This window comes from Danio rerio, chromosome 8 (genome assembly GCF_049306965.1).
Source record: "Danio rerio strain Tuebingen ecotype United States chromosome 8, GRCz12tu, whole genome shotgun sequence".
Taxonomy (NCBI): Eukaryota; Metazoa; Chordata; class Actinopteri; order Cypriniformes; family Danionidae; genus Danio; species Danio rerio.
Window position 1 is genome coordinate 25583260 of NC_133183.1, and position 13872 is coordinate 25597131.

Genomic DNA, 13872 nt, shown 5'->3' on the forward strand with positions numbered 1-13872 from the left:
ATAATAATATGTATAATTTCAAAAATAGTTTTGGCACAATGGCGCCCCCCCATGAGTGGCGCCCCTATGCGCCGCATACACTGCATACCCCCTTTTTGCGCCACTGCTAAAGCGGAATGGATGTTATAGAAAACCGCGATGAAAAAAACATCAGTTTTCTATTTTAAACCTTTTTTTATTCGCAGCATTTTGACGACGAATTTGTGAGAGTGTACAACAAAATAAAAAACAAAAACATATTAGCCTTAAGCTAGCTAGTGCTAACCTCAGCCTAACGTTAGCATGTGTGGAATAAGAGACAAGGGGACATGGCGATGACAAAACTGATGTAAACCGACGGACTATGAGCTCATTTGAGTCTCAAAACAACTTAACTTTACGTACGAAGACTGTATCTATATTTGATCAACCGCTGGGAAACTTCGAAGCTGGCCCGTAAACCAAACAGGCTAGTTAGCCAGAACTCGCTTTTTTGCTTTATTAAAGTCTCAGAATTGCGTAACCCACTTACTAAAAAAACATATATGTACATATCAGAGTTATCATATGTTGTAGTTTGTTAAATGATTAATGACATGGTTTTGAAGTCATGTTTTAGTTAACATTTGGTGTGTCTGGCAGGTTGACTTGCCAGTAAGTCTGCATAGATTTCTGTAGTATTTGTCATCATATATATTCTTGATGGCTTATCAACCATATGTTTCATGTATATCAATGTTTCTGGATCAGTTTAAGTTTCATCATAGGTTTTATAAATTTGTAAGCTTTGCTTCAGCATAGTAACTGTAAAGTTAGATATTCAAAAGCTAAATATTAACATACAGTAAGTCAGGAATACATCAGGCAACGCATTTTTCACACAAACACGCAAACACTTTGACTTTGTTTTGCTAAAACATTGTTATTTTTTTAACTAGGCAATAAAAAAACATTTAATCATGGACAAATGTGAACAAGTTATTAGCAACAGAATTTTGTAGATGAAACAGACACTTAAGAAGTTCAAATAAGCTTTTGAAAAGAAAAGTAAACTTGACCTTGTTCACACAGATGACAGACTGTTTTCACTTTGATTATACAGAGTTTACTGTACTATATATGCAAATATTTATTGCGTGGTCATGGTCAATTGTTATTTTGTACAAGATTATCTTGTCATAAATATATTTTTACTTTAGACCAACTTTACTTTTTTTCTCTAATTTGTAAATCAGATTGTAATACAACAACAACAATAATAATAATAATAATTATACAAATTGTAAAGCAAAACAGTTGTTTTATGTTACATGTTTTAAGGAATGAACTTTAAAATAAAATTGCACAAGCTGTATCAGGCATGCATTAATTACAAAATAGAATCTGGACATCAGATAAATCTAAGTTCAAAATGCATGTTTTATTTTGTTGATATATACATGTTTTTACAGAAGGGACTTTGGATTTCTTTTTATCACTCAGAAAACAAGTAAATTGGGAAGTACTATTTAGATAAAAAAAAGCATATTTAGAATTGAATGTTACATAAATTGGAAATGTAATATAGTAAATGTTTGTCTATGTAAATTCTACTAAAGTGGACATTTCTAACTCTTAATAAGAATCAAAAACAATGAGAAAATAAAATGTGAGTTTTGGATGTTCTTCTTCCACTCGTCTGAAAGGAGGCATGTAAAATTAACCACATATCCCAAAACTGATCAGTGGATAGCGAAAAAGAGTGGTTTTCACCTGTAGCAATTAATATGAAGCAACCAAAAGGTCCAAACACTGGTGTATGGCATGTGCATCAGTCAAAACCTCAACACACTGACTTATTTAGTTCGCCTGTGCGGGTCGCCTCTTGCATGCAACCTCAATACAATGCAGATAAGCTAAGAACCAGAACAACTGGTTGCTGACAAGTCTGAACAGTGCCTCAACGCCTTTCTGAACGTTTCATTTACTGTTCAGGTATCATGGGTTAACGTATAGCCTGCACGTGTATGGTAGTGCTGTGTTGTTTTACAAATAGGATAAATGCACAGAAGTGTTGTTCAGCCACTGAAATCTTCCGGCAAAGGATTGATGTGTCTATTTTCAGTTTCATAAGGGACCTTTTACAGCATCGATAATGTAGATTAGCCTGCTTTACTGAGGTGAAGTTGGTTTTATATTCGCATTGGTTCATTTTTGAACAATGACAACCTGTGACGCACTCCCTATATTGTTCAGCATGCTACTCTGAATGTCCGGCATGAAATAGTATGTACGTATGGCTTAGAAATAAGTGTAATTCCTGCAGTCTGCTGGCCAACCTCTAAGTAGTCGCTTTAGAACAAAGCGCGTGAGAGAGTGAGAGCAGCAATCTTTGCATGTAGAGGTCTGCATTCCTGCGCCTGTACCACAGGAGCCACGGGACCAGACTAGATTTCTTGTGACGCGGAAACTTAGAAACCTGAGAATAAAATGGAGTAGCGGTCAGTAACTCGTTTAATTTGAACGGGAGCGGGCGATCTAAGAATATAGAATTCCCAGAGAAAGAGAAAGTGAGCGCGAGAGAGAGAGAGCGAGCACATCCACCGGGCGGATGTGTGTCACTTATAATAGGCTGTCTGGACTCTGTAGCATCCAGCTTATTTAATCGCTCTACATTTAACATTTTTCCTTGTCCCAATTATACCTGCTATGTGTGTTGAAAATAATCCAGATTTGATATATGAAACACAATCTGTAATTGGCAAATATATTGAGTGGATATGTTTGTGTATCTGACCTTGAAAGAGTCCACCAGAAACAAACCTCAAGGCACTCAAGTCTCATCACAATTGGGCAAACAAAACTGACATTTAGCCAACAATACTTGGACAGCCCACACTTTTATCTGTTATCTCTCTTTTGGTAGTGCCTAATTGTAACATGAGATTTTGGGAACCAGAACTAAATTTAGTGGGAACATTCTGGTCGGGTAGAAAACGGGGCGGGAAAGAGTGGGCAGAGGGTGAACAAAGGCTGAACATACAGCGGGAGCGGTCAGGTATGGAATAAAACCTAGCGGGAGAGGGACTAAAGATTCAGTCCTGCGCATATCTCTACTTGCCTGCATGAACTATAGCACATTATGACAAGTTTTGCTAGCTACACAATTACAAACATGCTAGATGTAGTACAGTTTTTCTATTCGGATTGTAGTATTACCATAGTAAAGTACTATAAAGTATTCTAACTGGCGAATGACATGATCTAGTGGGTCTCTCTCATCTGTAATGTGTGCGCTTGTAAATTTAGGTGGCGTGGCCTTGGACGGCAGGGAAGGGATTATGTTTTCGAAGATAATATGCTAACAGATGGCATTTAGGCTGATCACCTACTGCACCTTTAACTTCCGTGGTATTTGTTTTCCTACAATGAATGCGTTTTCAACTTTCTTCAAAATATTATCTTTCTTGTGCATCAGAAGAAAAACTCTAAAACACATTTTGGAACCACTTGAAGAAGAGTAAATAGTGAATAAATTGTCATCTTTGGTGAACTATCCCTTAAAGGTTCTTCCTCCTGCAGAAGAGTTTACCATCTACAGCTACTGGTCCTCTTATCTTCACCATCTTCTGTGCTTAGTCATCCTGAAAAACTGAACAAATATTAAGATTAGAAATTATAATTATAGTTAAATAAATCTATTTATGTTTAATATAAATGATAATTATAGTTAAGATTATAATATTAATAATAATAATTTCCTTCAATTAGCTAAAACACATGTGCTTTCAGAATTATATTACAACCTTGTCTTAGCACTGAGGCACATTTTTGCATGGTCTTGTTTCGGTTTCATCCTTCACTTTCTCACAATTAATGACAGGCTTCCCATAGAAAAGACTGTAGTCATCGGATCTATGGCAGATCAGAAACACCAAATAAAACGTAAATACATCATGAAACACTTGGCAACCAACAGTACGCATGTAGTGGACGTGAAGATGTTTTTCCTCTCTTACTGGTATTCAGAAATGTCAGGAACACACTTTCTGCTTCTGGTTTGTTTGGAGTCTTGCCCACAGTCAGGTTTGCAGTAACTCCACTCGCTCCACTCGGACAAGATAGCTTCCACTGAACACAGACAGAAAGTGTTATCAATTTGGAAGTGGAGTTTACGATCTTAAACTAGGAACAATCATCTTCTAATACCATCATTCAGCGATTTGAATAATTAGCTTAAAATGCAATCATATTCAATTTATGAAATATTGCAAATTCTGATGCTCTGTCCTAATTCTGTACTACAGTATCCAAACATCATTACATCAAAAGAGTAATATGTTAATAGTGTTTAATTAACAAAAGGGATTGTACCTTAATGATTTTCAGTGGACACATGAAATAAATGGTCAATTAAATAAATTAGTTGTATGCTGAATTGTACACCTGTCACTCTCTGAAATTTAATATTAGTTTGGTTAAGAGCTTATTAGAATGAAATAAACTGAATTTGTATATTAAATAGAACATAAACTTACACATTGTGAATACACTTTTAATGTGTGATGAGAATTTTGTGTGTGGTGATGGAAATGACAGTGGTGGAAATGACATTTCAACAGTTTATTGTGAAAAAATGAAAAATAGCTTCACCGATTATCTTTGAATTGATCCTACATGTACACAACACTCTTATCTTACCTTAATTTTGTTTGGTTTTTAAAACATTTTTTAAGGTACAACATGTTTGAAAATGACGTAGAATAAATGTGTTTCCTTATCAAGCAATATTTACCTTGATTTTTCTTCAAGTGTTGTTGATAAAAATTTTAATTCCCTCCATCTTGAACATGTTCTTAGATGACACTGTTCATTTTCATTGACATGAACATTTTAGGCGACATTACAGTGTTGTGGTGGAAATGACACTGATACTGTGTGACAGCTATATTTTGTATAAAAATAATATTGATAATAGTCTCACATTAATAACTATAAAATATTTCACTGGAGCTAAGATACTTATAATTAAGACACATTAATAGATACCAGATGAATAATATTTTAAAATGTTATTTTCATTGTTGAAGTTTAAAACTCTGGGTGTGCAACAAGGTGAAAACAGTGATTTTAACACCTAAAAGGAGTTTGAATAATATGAAAAATACATAATAGAAAGCTAGTAAATCTTTTTAAAGTACATTTTATTGTTAGTTTGATAAAGAAAGTGAAATTTGAACAAATTAAATATATTTTTGGATATTTGATCAAAGGACATAAAAGTGCCTGTAGTTGAAGAATTACCTATTTATACAACCCATAAACAAATATTTTGAATCTTCTCTAAAAGGACAACTATTTTACCCCTTTTACAAGATGTAAGACAAGCCTTTGGTACCACCAGAATGTGTCTGTAAAGTTTCAGCTCAAAATACCTATCAGATCATTTATTATAGCCTCCACAATCTGCTTATTTTGCTGTCTGAGTACAGTGTAGCTGTTTTTATAGCCTGTGGCTGCTTCTCCCTGCCCACCATTCATGTTTGCTTCTCATGCGTCACAGTGGATAAACAGCAGTCAGTAATAGAGACGGACACAGATGAAGCTGATATAGCCCATTAGTCAAAAATACCAAGTAAGTGTACTTCATGTATTTGTGGTGGAGTTTATTCAAGCCGTTCTGAAATGATGAGTCTCCCACACATGCCGTTTACAGTACACACCTACAAACACACATATTAGCGTTTACTGACACTATGCAGCCGTGGTGATTATAGCAGTTAAGATTTTGTGATTTTACTCTTTTATTACAAACATGCTCCGTTTTAAAAACATTTTAAACGTATAAAACTGTGAAAAAAATCATAGAGAGTTGGAACAAATATTTTAATCTGTTTCTTTGGACATGAGTATACATGTTATTATAGAAATATGGCGCCTGTCATTCAATTCAGTGGGCAGGGAAAACCACACTCCTACCTCACGTTGCGGTGGGCCTCAAAATCACTGGGATTTGGGCCCTATTTTAACGTCAGGAAATAAAATATAATAAAAAAAGAGACTTGTTGTGTTTATATTACTCCAATATTAGTGTGGACACACTATACCTACACACAGTTCTGTCCAAACAGCTTACTAAAGTTGATTTACATCAGAGGTGCCCTTTAAATCTTATATAATCATGTTTTTAATTAGTTATTTTTTGCTTGTTTCCACATTATTATTAATTGTATGTATATATATATATATATATATATATATATATATATATATATATATATATATGTATATATGTATATATATATATATATATATATATATATATATATATATATATATATATATATATATACAATTTTTAAATGGTTTGTACTGTTTGTTTTTTTTAAATGTATTAGACAAAATTTGTGATTTTAGTGATTGTGAAAATTAGTGCTTTTTCTTGGCACTTACTATCACACTTATCAATGTCAAAGCAGCTGCCATGTTCAACAATTTCTCCATCGCAGAGTTTTCCTTCGTGTTCTGTACCAACACAGTCCCGTAATTTCCTTCGGGTTCCCTCCCTGGTTCTGCATGTGATTTTTCTAGTGGATTGCGATTTACAAATACTCCACTCACTCCATTCTGTCCACCTCCCATGTACTGGCAGACAAAAAGAGGGAGAAAATGGTTATGAATTATGAGTTATGAACGCATTAATGTATTTTCTAATACTCTAAGGTCAATTTATAACCAGCGCTTGAATTGACAAAAAGCATCCCCATTGTAAAACCACCGATTAACAAAAGTGAGTGTAATGTAAAACTTATCATGCAAATTATATATATTCAAATTTTCTATTTATGTTAATTTATGACTTACAAACAACGACGATTGACCGATCAGAACTCAGTATTGTCTTAAAGGGGTGGTCCACTACGATATTATATTTTAAACTTCAGTTGATGTGTAATGTAGCTGTGTGAACATAAACAGCATCTCTGAATGTAAAATATTCAAAGTTTAATGCAAAGGGAGACCTTGATTTGTACAGAGTTAGCTTAGCAACGCCTACAATTAACGAATTTTGGGGACTACAAAAAATACTTCCGCCCCCTGTGAGATCACAAAAGTTCGTTATTGCGCATCCCACACTGCGCAGGTAAAGGCCGTGGCTATAGGCGCTGTAACGTTACTGCAGAGAGAGAAATGCCATCCTGCTGTTTCCACAGAGCTGTTCTGTTTCTGTTGTTGGGCTTCCAAATGACACGACCCAAACACAGAAGTGCTTACAGTTCAATATTAATTATGTTCCAGAGAACTATAAAATACATAGCAAGCATGATTTGACAAAACACAGCTTCCAGAATCTCTCCCAGTTCAGTGCTGGATTCAGTTAAAATCTCCTCAAAGATGGAGCAAGGAGACGCTGTGAACTCTGAGTCATGACCTGTAAGTGTTTTTATTTGTTAAAATTGATCATGACATGTACAGTGTCTAACTTTAACGGTGTGTTGTAGCAAAGATGTAAACAACGGGAAATTATGGTAACCGCTAACGACTTAGCTAACGTTACAAATCCATATTTATCAAACGGCTGTAAACGCACACACACACATACACATACACGCACTCTTGGCCAGCACCTGCGTCTCTCTGTGGGAGACGGCAGAGTTTCTCTCTATAGGCAGCTTTGCTATGCGTTTTACAACTCGGACAATAAAGTCGCAAAAGATATGTGAACGATTCATGTTACTTACACAGGCATATTCCGCATATGCATGAAAGACGTCCTGTAACGCGTTGATTTAAAAAAAAAAAATACAGCAATGATTTCCCAACTGGAGTGTAACATCAAAAACAAATCAATCCAGGCTCACAAAGGTCTCATCTCACATCTTGTGCTTTATTCTGTCACCATAGAAAATAACTTAATCCGAGCATGAGAGAAAAAGAACAATAAAAATCTCTCCCGCGCACATGCGCTTCTCGTGTTACAGATACTTCATCGTATACACGCATAAACACACTAAAAGGCACAGAAACAGTTAAAGGAGCCGCATCCCATTTTCACTCGTTACAGACACGTGTTGACTGACTGACTGACTGACTGTTTACACAAAACGCGCGTGCTTGTCAGGGCGTGACGTGGAGCCGATCGGCGAATCACAGCATATTATGATGATGACCAATCAGAGTCACTTGAGGGTGGGCCTTTTAGAGAAACTAGGAAATATGACAGTCGTTTTCATGTTAGCTGAGTAGCTGTGTATAATCAAAGTGAGATTTATGAAAAAATAACACGATTTCCTTCAAGTTAAACATGAGCACACATTGCTTTGCATCTTATTAACACAACCAAGCCTTAAAAATAGCATTCTGGACCACCCCTTTAAGGCACCTAGCACAAAACAGTTTATTGGATCGTTTTATGCGGTTTTCAAAATGTCTAAGAGAGCAATTCAGACGCAACTTTCTGCTTCCCTAAAAAGAAGGGAACCGAAGGTCTGATGTTTAGTTGTTTAATATTATCTATGTATGCTGTACCTGCCTGCTGTAACTGTATTTCAGAACAGTTTATGCAGCTTGACGCGAGTGTAACTTAAGCTATATTCACTGTAAAACACAGTTAAAAGGGCTTGCTAACATTTACTTTAGCGAAAAGTTTCACCGGTAATATCGAAGTTACCGCAGATTTTAGGTCCCTGTTTCTAAAATGAAACTTTATTATTATCGCTAATATCAGAACGCAAATTATGTGATGCATCTTTCAGAATCACTGTTCTCCAAATATTGCACAGTTTTCTCGAAAATGCTTCCAAACAGCTCAGCCGCTGCACATTTCTATACCATGTTTTGTTTATGCTTCCCACATAGCAAAATATTTTTGGCCCATCTCTGCCCCACACAATTTGCCTTTGCTTGGCCCACATGCCGCATTAAATTACGGTACATGACTGGACCAAGTCTGGCTTTGCAGAAGGCAAATATACTGATATTTCTGCAAAATAATTGCTGAAATGTAAAGTTGGTTTGTAGCAAATCAAGAACACGTATTCTTTGCTGCTATTGGTATTTTAACTAGTATTTAATGTTCAATTATTGTTGGGCGACTTACAGTAGGCTTGAGTTGGAGCTTGTGTTTTACACTTGCTTCTATATTACGTGTCTGTGTACTTTCAACTTTTAATATTTTGTTCTATTAAAAATATATATACTTTGTCACCCAATGTCATTTTGTGGTTCTTTTTTTAAAAAAATGGTTCTTATTTTAGGTTCTTCCCAGCAGGCACAAAACGTCAACATAATATTATATTGACGTTGTACCCCAACGTCGTGGGATGTTGCATTTTGTTTGGAAATGAAAATCGGGTTGATGTCAGAACCCAACGTCAGGCCCATGTCCATGTCCAACATCAAACAGACGTTGCATTATAGTCACTTTCCAACACAACCTAAAATACAAAACATCAACGTCTAATGATGTTACAGCTTGACGTTGTGTAGATGTTACCACTATGACGTCTATCAGATGCTGGATTTTAGTTGCCATACCTGACAAATAAATGTCAGTATTTGACTTCAATATGACGTTGGTCTAAGATGTTGGCTTGACGTTAGATTTTGTTTACTTTCCAACACAATATAAAATCAACCAAATATTAACGTCATTTCACATCATTATTTGATGTCCAAAAAATATTGTCCTTAGACGCTGGCAACCTAAATCTAACCTAATATTAACATCTTATGATGTTGTGTGTCTGCTGGGTTGCACATTTATGTAAGCATTAAAAAGTATGGCTCGGATAAGACTTTGTTTGTACACTACTTACTTGGACACTTGGCTAAAGTGCTGCAAAGGCTAGATTTTTGTTCTACGCCATGACATGGTTTACCGCCATGTTTGGGGCTTGGAGAATCACATATCCGTGACTGCATCTGTCGGCCCACTCCACAAGTCACAGAGCAGGCTGAGGAACCTGACCAGGAGCCCCAGCTTCCATCGACTGTGGAGAAGATCCATAAAGCTTAGGTTTCTAAAATTCTCTTGTTATTTTGGGTGGCGTTGTATTAGAACACAAAGCATATTACTTGGGCAAAAAGGCAGTCCACTGCAAGGGCGGGTGTCTTTTTCGGAACCCTCGCAAAATCTGCCAGGTGGAGCGGTGGACGGTGAGGGATTGGTGCACGTCCTTGTACGAACTTCTTTTTGGGTGTTACGTCCTTCCTCGATACAAGTAACTGGGCAGCGACCCCAATTTCCCCAGGTGGACCACCCTCCGTGAGCTAGACATCAAACGAAAGCACGACTTTCATTTCCAGCATCTTCAAAAATAAAGAAACAAAGAAAACTTACACTTACTTGGACAGACTGTGTCAGCGGAACAAGGTTCAATTTCTTGCGGTTCGCCAGAACAGGAGCCTCCACATTTTGGAGCCGGGTTAGAACAGGCTCTTTGCCTCTTTTTTTGTCCATTTTCACACGTTACTGAACATGGCTGCCAGTTCCCCCACTTAGACCAGCCACCGTCCTCTGGACAAACACAAATGTTTAAAACATGAGAAAGACCACAGAAACCAAATGTAAATCAATGAATGTTCTTCTTACCTGGGCAGCAGTCTTTTTTTACACATGGTTTGGTTTGAATAGTTCCTAAATCCTCAGGGTCTGAACAGCTACCATTTCCGTAACAAAACCGTCGCCTTTGAGTAACTCCCTCAGTACAACTGACTGAGCACTGGCTCCAGCTTGACCATTCACTCCATGCCGCATGCCTGCAAGTCAACATAGAAGACTTCACTAAAAGGTTTATCCTTCGTTTGATCTCATTTGTCTCAGTTCAATAATTTCAGTCACCTGAAGAGCTATATTTAAGTCTAATAAATGAAAGCTGTTTCCCCATTCTAGCTGTTAAGCCTTTTTTCTATTAGGGCTTACGTTAAATAATCTTCTAGCTCTTCTCAGTTTATAATGGCAGACTAAGGTTGTCTGAATTTTTGAAACTACAAAAAGTACAATCATCTATCATAAAAGTACAACTCAAGTGGTTTAAAAAGATAGTTCACCCAAATTGATTTACTCAACATTCACTTGTTTCATACCTGTTTGACTTTCTTTCATCTGTTGAACACAAAAGAAGATATTTTGAAGAAAACTGGAAACCTGTTACCATTGACTTCCATAGTATTTGTTTTCTTACAGTGGAAGTGAATGATTTCTGGTTTTCAGTTTTCTTAAATAAGAGCTTCTTTTGTTTTTACGGAAGAAAACTCAAAAAGGTTTAAAACCAGTAAATGGCAAGTAAATAAAAAAAAATTGTGAACTATGCCTTTAATGATTGCTTTCTGAAGTGAAAAATATCCACTTAAATGCACCCATCACATACAATATGTACAGATGATCAAGACGTTCTGCTGCAGTTCAAACCCAGCTTCAGAATGAGGAAGAAAGCTTATTCAAGTGGCTTTGAACATGACATGGTTGTTGGTGCCAGACAGGCTGGTCTGAGTATTTCAGAAACTGCTGATCTACTGGGATTTTCACGCAAAACCATCTCTAGGGTTTAAAGAAAATGGTCCGAAAAAGAGAAAATATCCAGTGAGCGGCAGTTGTGGGTGATTGGTTAAAGACTCTAATAAAAAGAAACGCAACAAAAATAGACCATTTTATTGTGGTCATGTCATCGGGCCAAGAACATTTCCTGCTTGTTATCAAACTATTTCATAACTGTAACAAGAAGCAATTCAATCATAACGTAATGTTAAAACAGCAATCATAACATTATATATAAATATTGGACTCTTTTTTTGATTCTCGGAAGCTGTAAAAATATGAATTGTAAAACAGGAAATACGTTGCGACCGTTTTGTTTACATTCCTCAAAATGGTCTATACTATCACCATTTGATTATTCCAATGCTGCAATGAAATGATGTAGCAACAGACTAGATTTTAAAAAGGTGGGCATATGTACATGCAAATATACTTCAAAACATGATTTACAAAACTGACAGAGTGCATTATACTTTATGATGCTTCATTCATACATTTATTCATTTTCTTTTTGTCTCATTTCGTTTATTAATCTGGGGTCACCACAGCAGAATGAACCACCAACTTATCCAGCATATGTGTTACACAGCAGATGCCCTTCCAGCTGCAACCCATCACTGGGAACACCCATACACTCTCATTCACACACACACTACGGACAATTTAGCTTACCCAATTCACCTGTGCTGCATGTCTTTGGACTTGTGGGGGAAAACGGAGCATGTGGGGGAACTACACGCAGGGAGAACATGGAAACTCCACACAGAAACACCAACTGACCCAGCGAAGGCTCAAATCAGTGACCTTCTATGAGGCGACAGCACTACCTACTGCGCCACCGCGTCGTCATGATGACTTCAATATGTTTAATGTTAAAATCCATGCATGGAAATGATACTTTCAAATAGGCATTCTCGCCTTAAAATCATACACTGGATGTATTTCATTTTAATAATCAACATAGACGCTCAATCACATATTGCGATAGGTTTTGAATTTCTTGTCACACATCAATGAAACTTACCCACAGCTCCTACAAACTCCGTCTGCTTCAGCGAAGCCATAGCTGGGGTTTATGCAACAAAAATCTTTTTCAGTCTCACCCAACAGATCAGCACACTTCCCGGTGGATATGGAAAATGCCGAAAAGCACTGCACCATCTGTGAAGCTTCAGAAAGACACAAAATCACTGAACAGTTGTCTCATTAGTATTTTTATATATATAAATAAATAAATAAATAAATATATATATATATATATATATATATATATATATATATATATATATATATATATATATATATATATATATATTTGTATATATATATATATATATATATATAGTATTATTCAATTATCTCAATGATCAATCAGTATTTTCTGATTTCCTGCATAAAGGAACATTATAATTTGGTACAAAATGTAAGTTATTATTTAATGTTTATGCATAACAAATCCAACCTGATTGCTGCACATAAATCCCAAGAAGCAAAATCCACAGCAAATTCGGATTCATGGCTGAATCTGTGTTATGATATCTTTGGTTCTGAATGTGTCAGGACTTGTACACAAAATTCAGAAATGCCTGTGAGTAAAACAGCATAAAAACAACTCCAAACAAATGCTGTCGCAGGTTTTTAAGCAAGAGTTTTAATCATGCAAATAAATAAAGATTCAAACGTTAAGGTCATATATTATAAATATTTTGACCAATTTTTTTGTCCCACTTACCTCGCTTGCTTCCCTTTTTTGTGGCCGTTCAATAGTACTGTGGTCTTTTTAACCCCTTGAATGACTCTTAATAATCTTCTAAACTGTTAATGAAAACAGGGATGGTTAATTGCGAAACATTTAAACCAGCTTCCTTTACGATTTTGCAAAATCATCGGCATTTATCTGATGTTTTACGAGAAAACAATAGTTTCAGTTCCACCCCTGAAACAGTTCAACAGTTGTGTGTGTGTGTGTGTGTGTGTGTGTGTGTGTGTGTGTGTGTGTGTGTGTGTCGCGTACAATCAAATTCCTTCTTTTCAAACTTTGTATAATAACCCAGCAGCTTGCATAAAACAATGTAGCAGATAAAAGCTGCATAATACCTGAAATCTATTAGAGATTTGAGAGCAAAATGTAGGCTACTTACGCGGTCCGTGCATGGCTGTTTCTGGGCTGATGGTCCAGGCTAGGGGGCGTTTAGACAAAAAAAAAAAAAAAAACATCAGCACAAGGCATTCGTAGACCTACTTGCACACTTTGCGTATATGGTAAAATAGCAAACCATTACCAAAGATCATGAAAAACATTGATTTTAAAAATAAGTCATACTGTTTGACTGATATATATAAGCCTGAACCCGTTTTTTCACTCCAATAAAGAT

At 36.2% G+C, this 13872-nt stretch overlaps 1 protein-coding gene across 3 annotated transcripts; it reads right to left on the bottom strand.

Moving 5' to 3' along the window:
* Nucleotides 1-1380: 1380 nt before the first annotated feature.
* On the bottom strand, nt 1381-13666 carry si:ch73-237c6.1. 3 transcript variants are annotated; one of them, XM_005166984.6, is made up of 12 exons: nt 13639-13666; nt 13230-13312; nt 12960-13059; nt 12522-12666; nt 10553-10719; nt 10307-10477; nt 10036-10230; nt 9777-9950; nt 6412-6603; nt 3978-4089; nt 3765-3873; nt 1381-3610 (listed from the first exon to the last, which is right to left on the bottom strand). In XM_005166984.6, exons 3-11 carry the CDS (start codon nt 13012-13014, stop codon nt 3771-3773), a joined length of 1314 nt encoding a protein of 437 aa, XP_005167041.1. In that variant the 5' UTR covers nt 13015-13059; nt 13230-13312; nt 13639-13666; the 3' UTR covers nt 1381-3610; nt 3765-3770. The 3 variants fall into 3 exon arrangements, with proteins under 3 accessions (XP_005167041.1, XP_005167042.1, NP_001107051.1); XM_005166985.6 differs by having other exon boundaries at nt 12960-13083; NM_001113579.1 differs by lacking the exons at nt 1381-3610; nt 13230-13312; nt 13639-13666 and having other exon boundaries at nt 3771-3873; nt 12960-13014.
* Nucleotides 13667-13872: the final 206 nt, after the last annotated feature.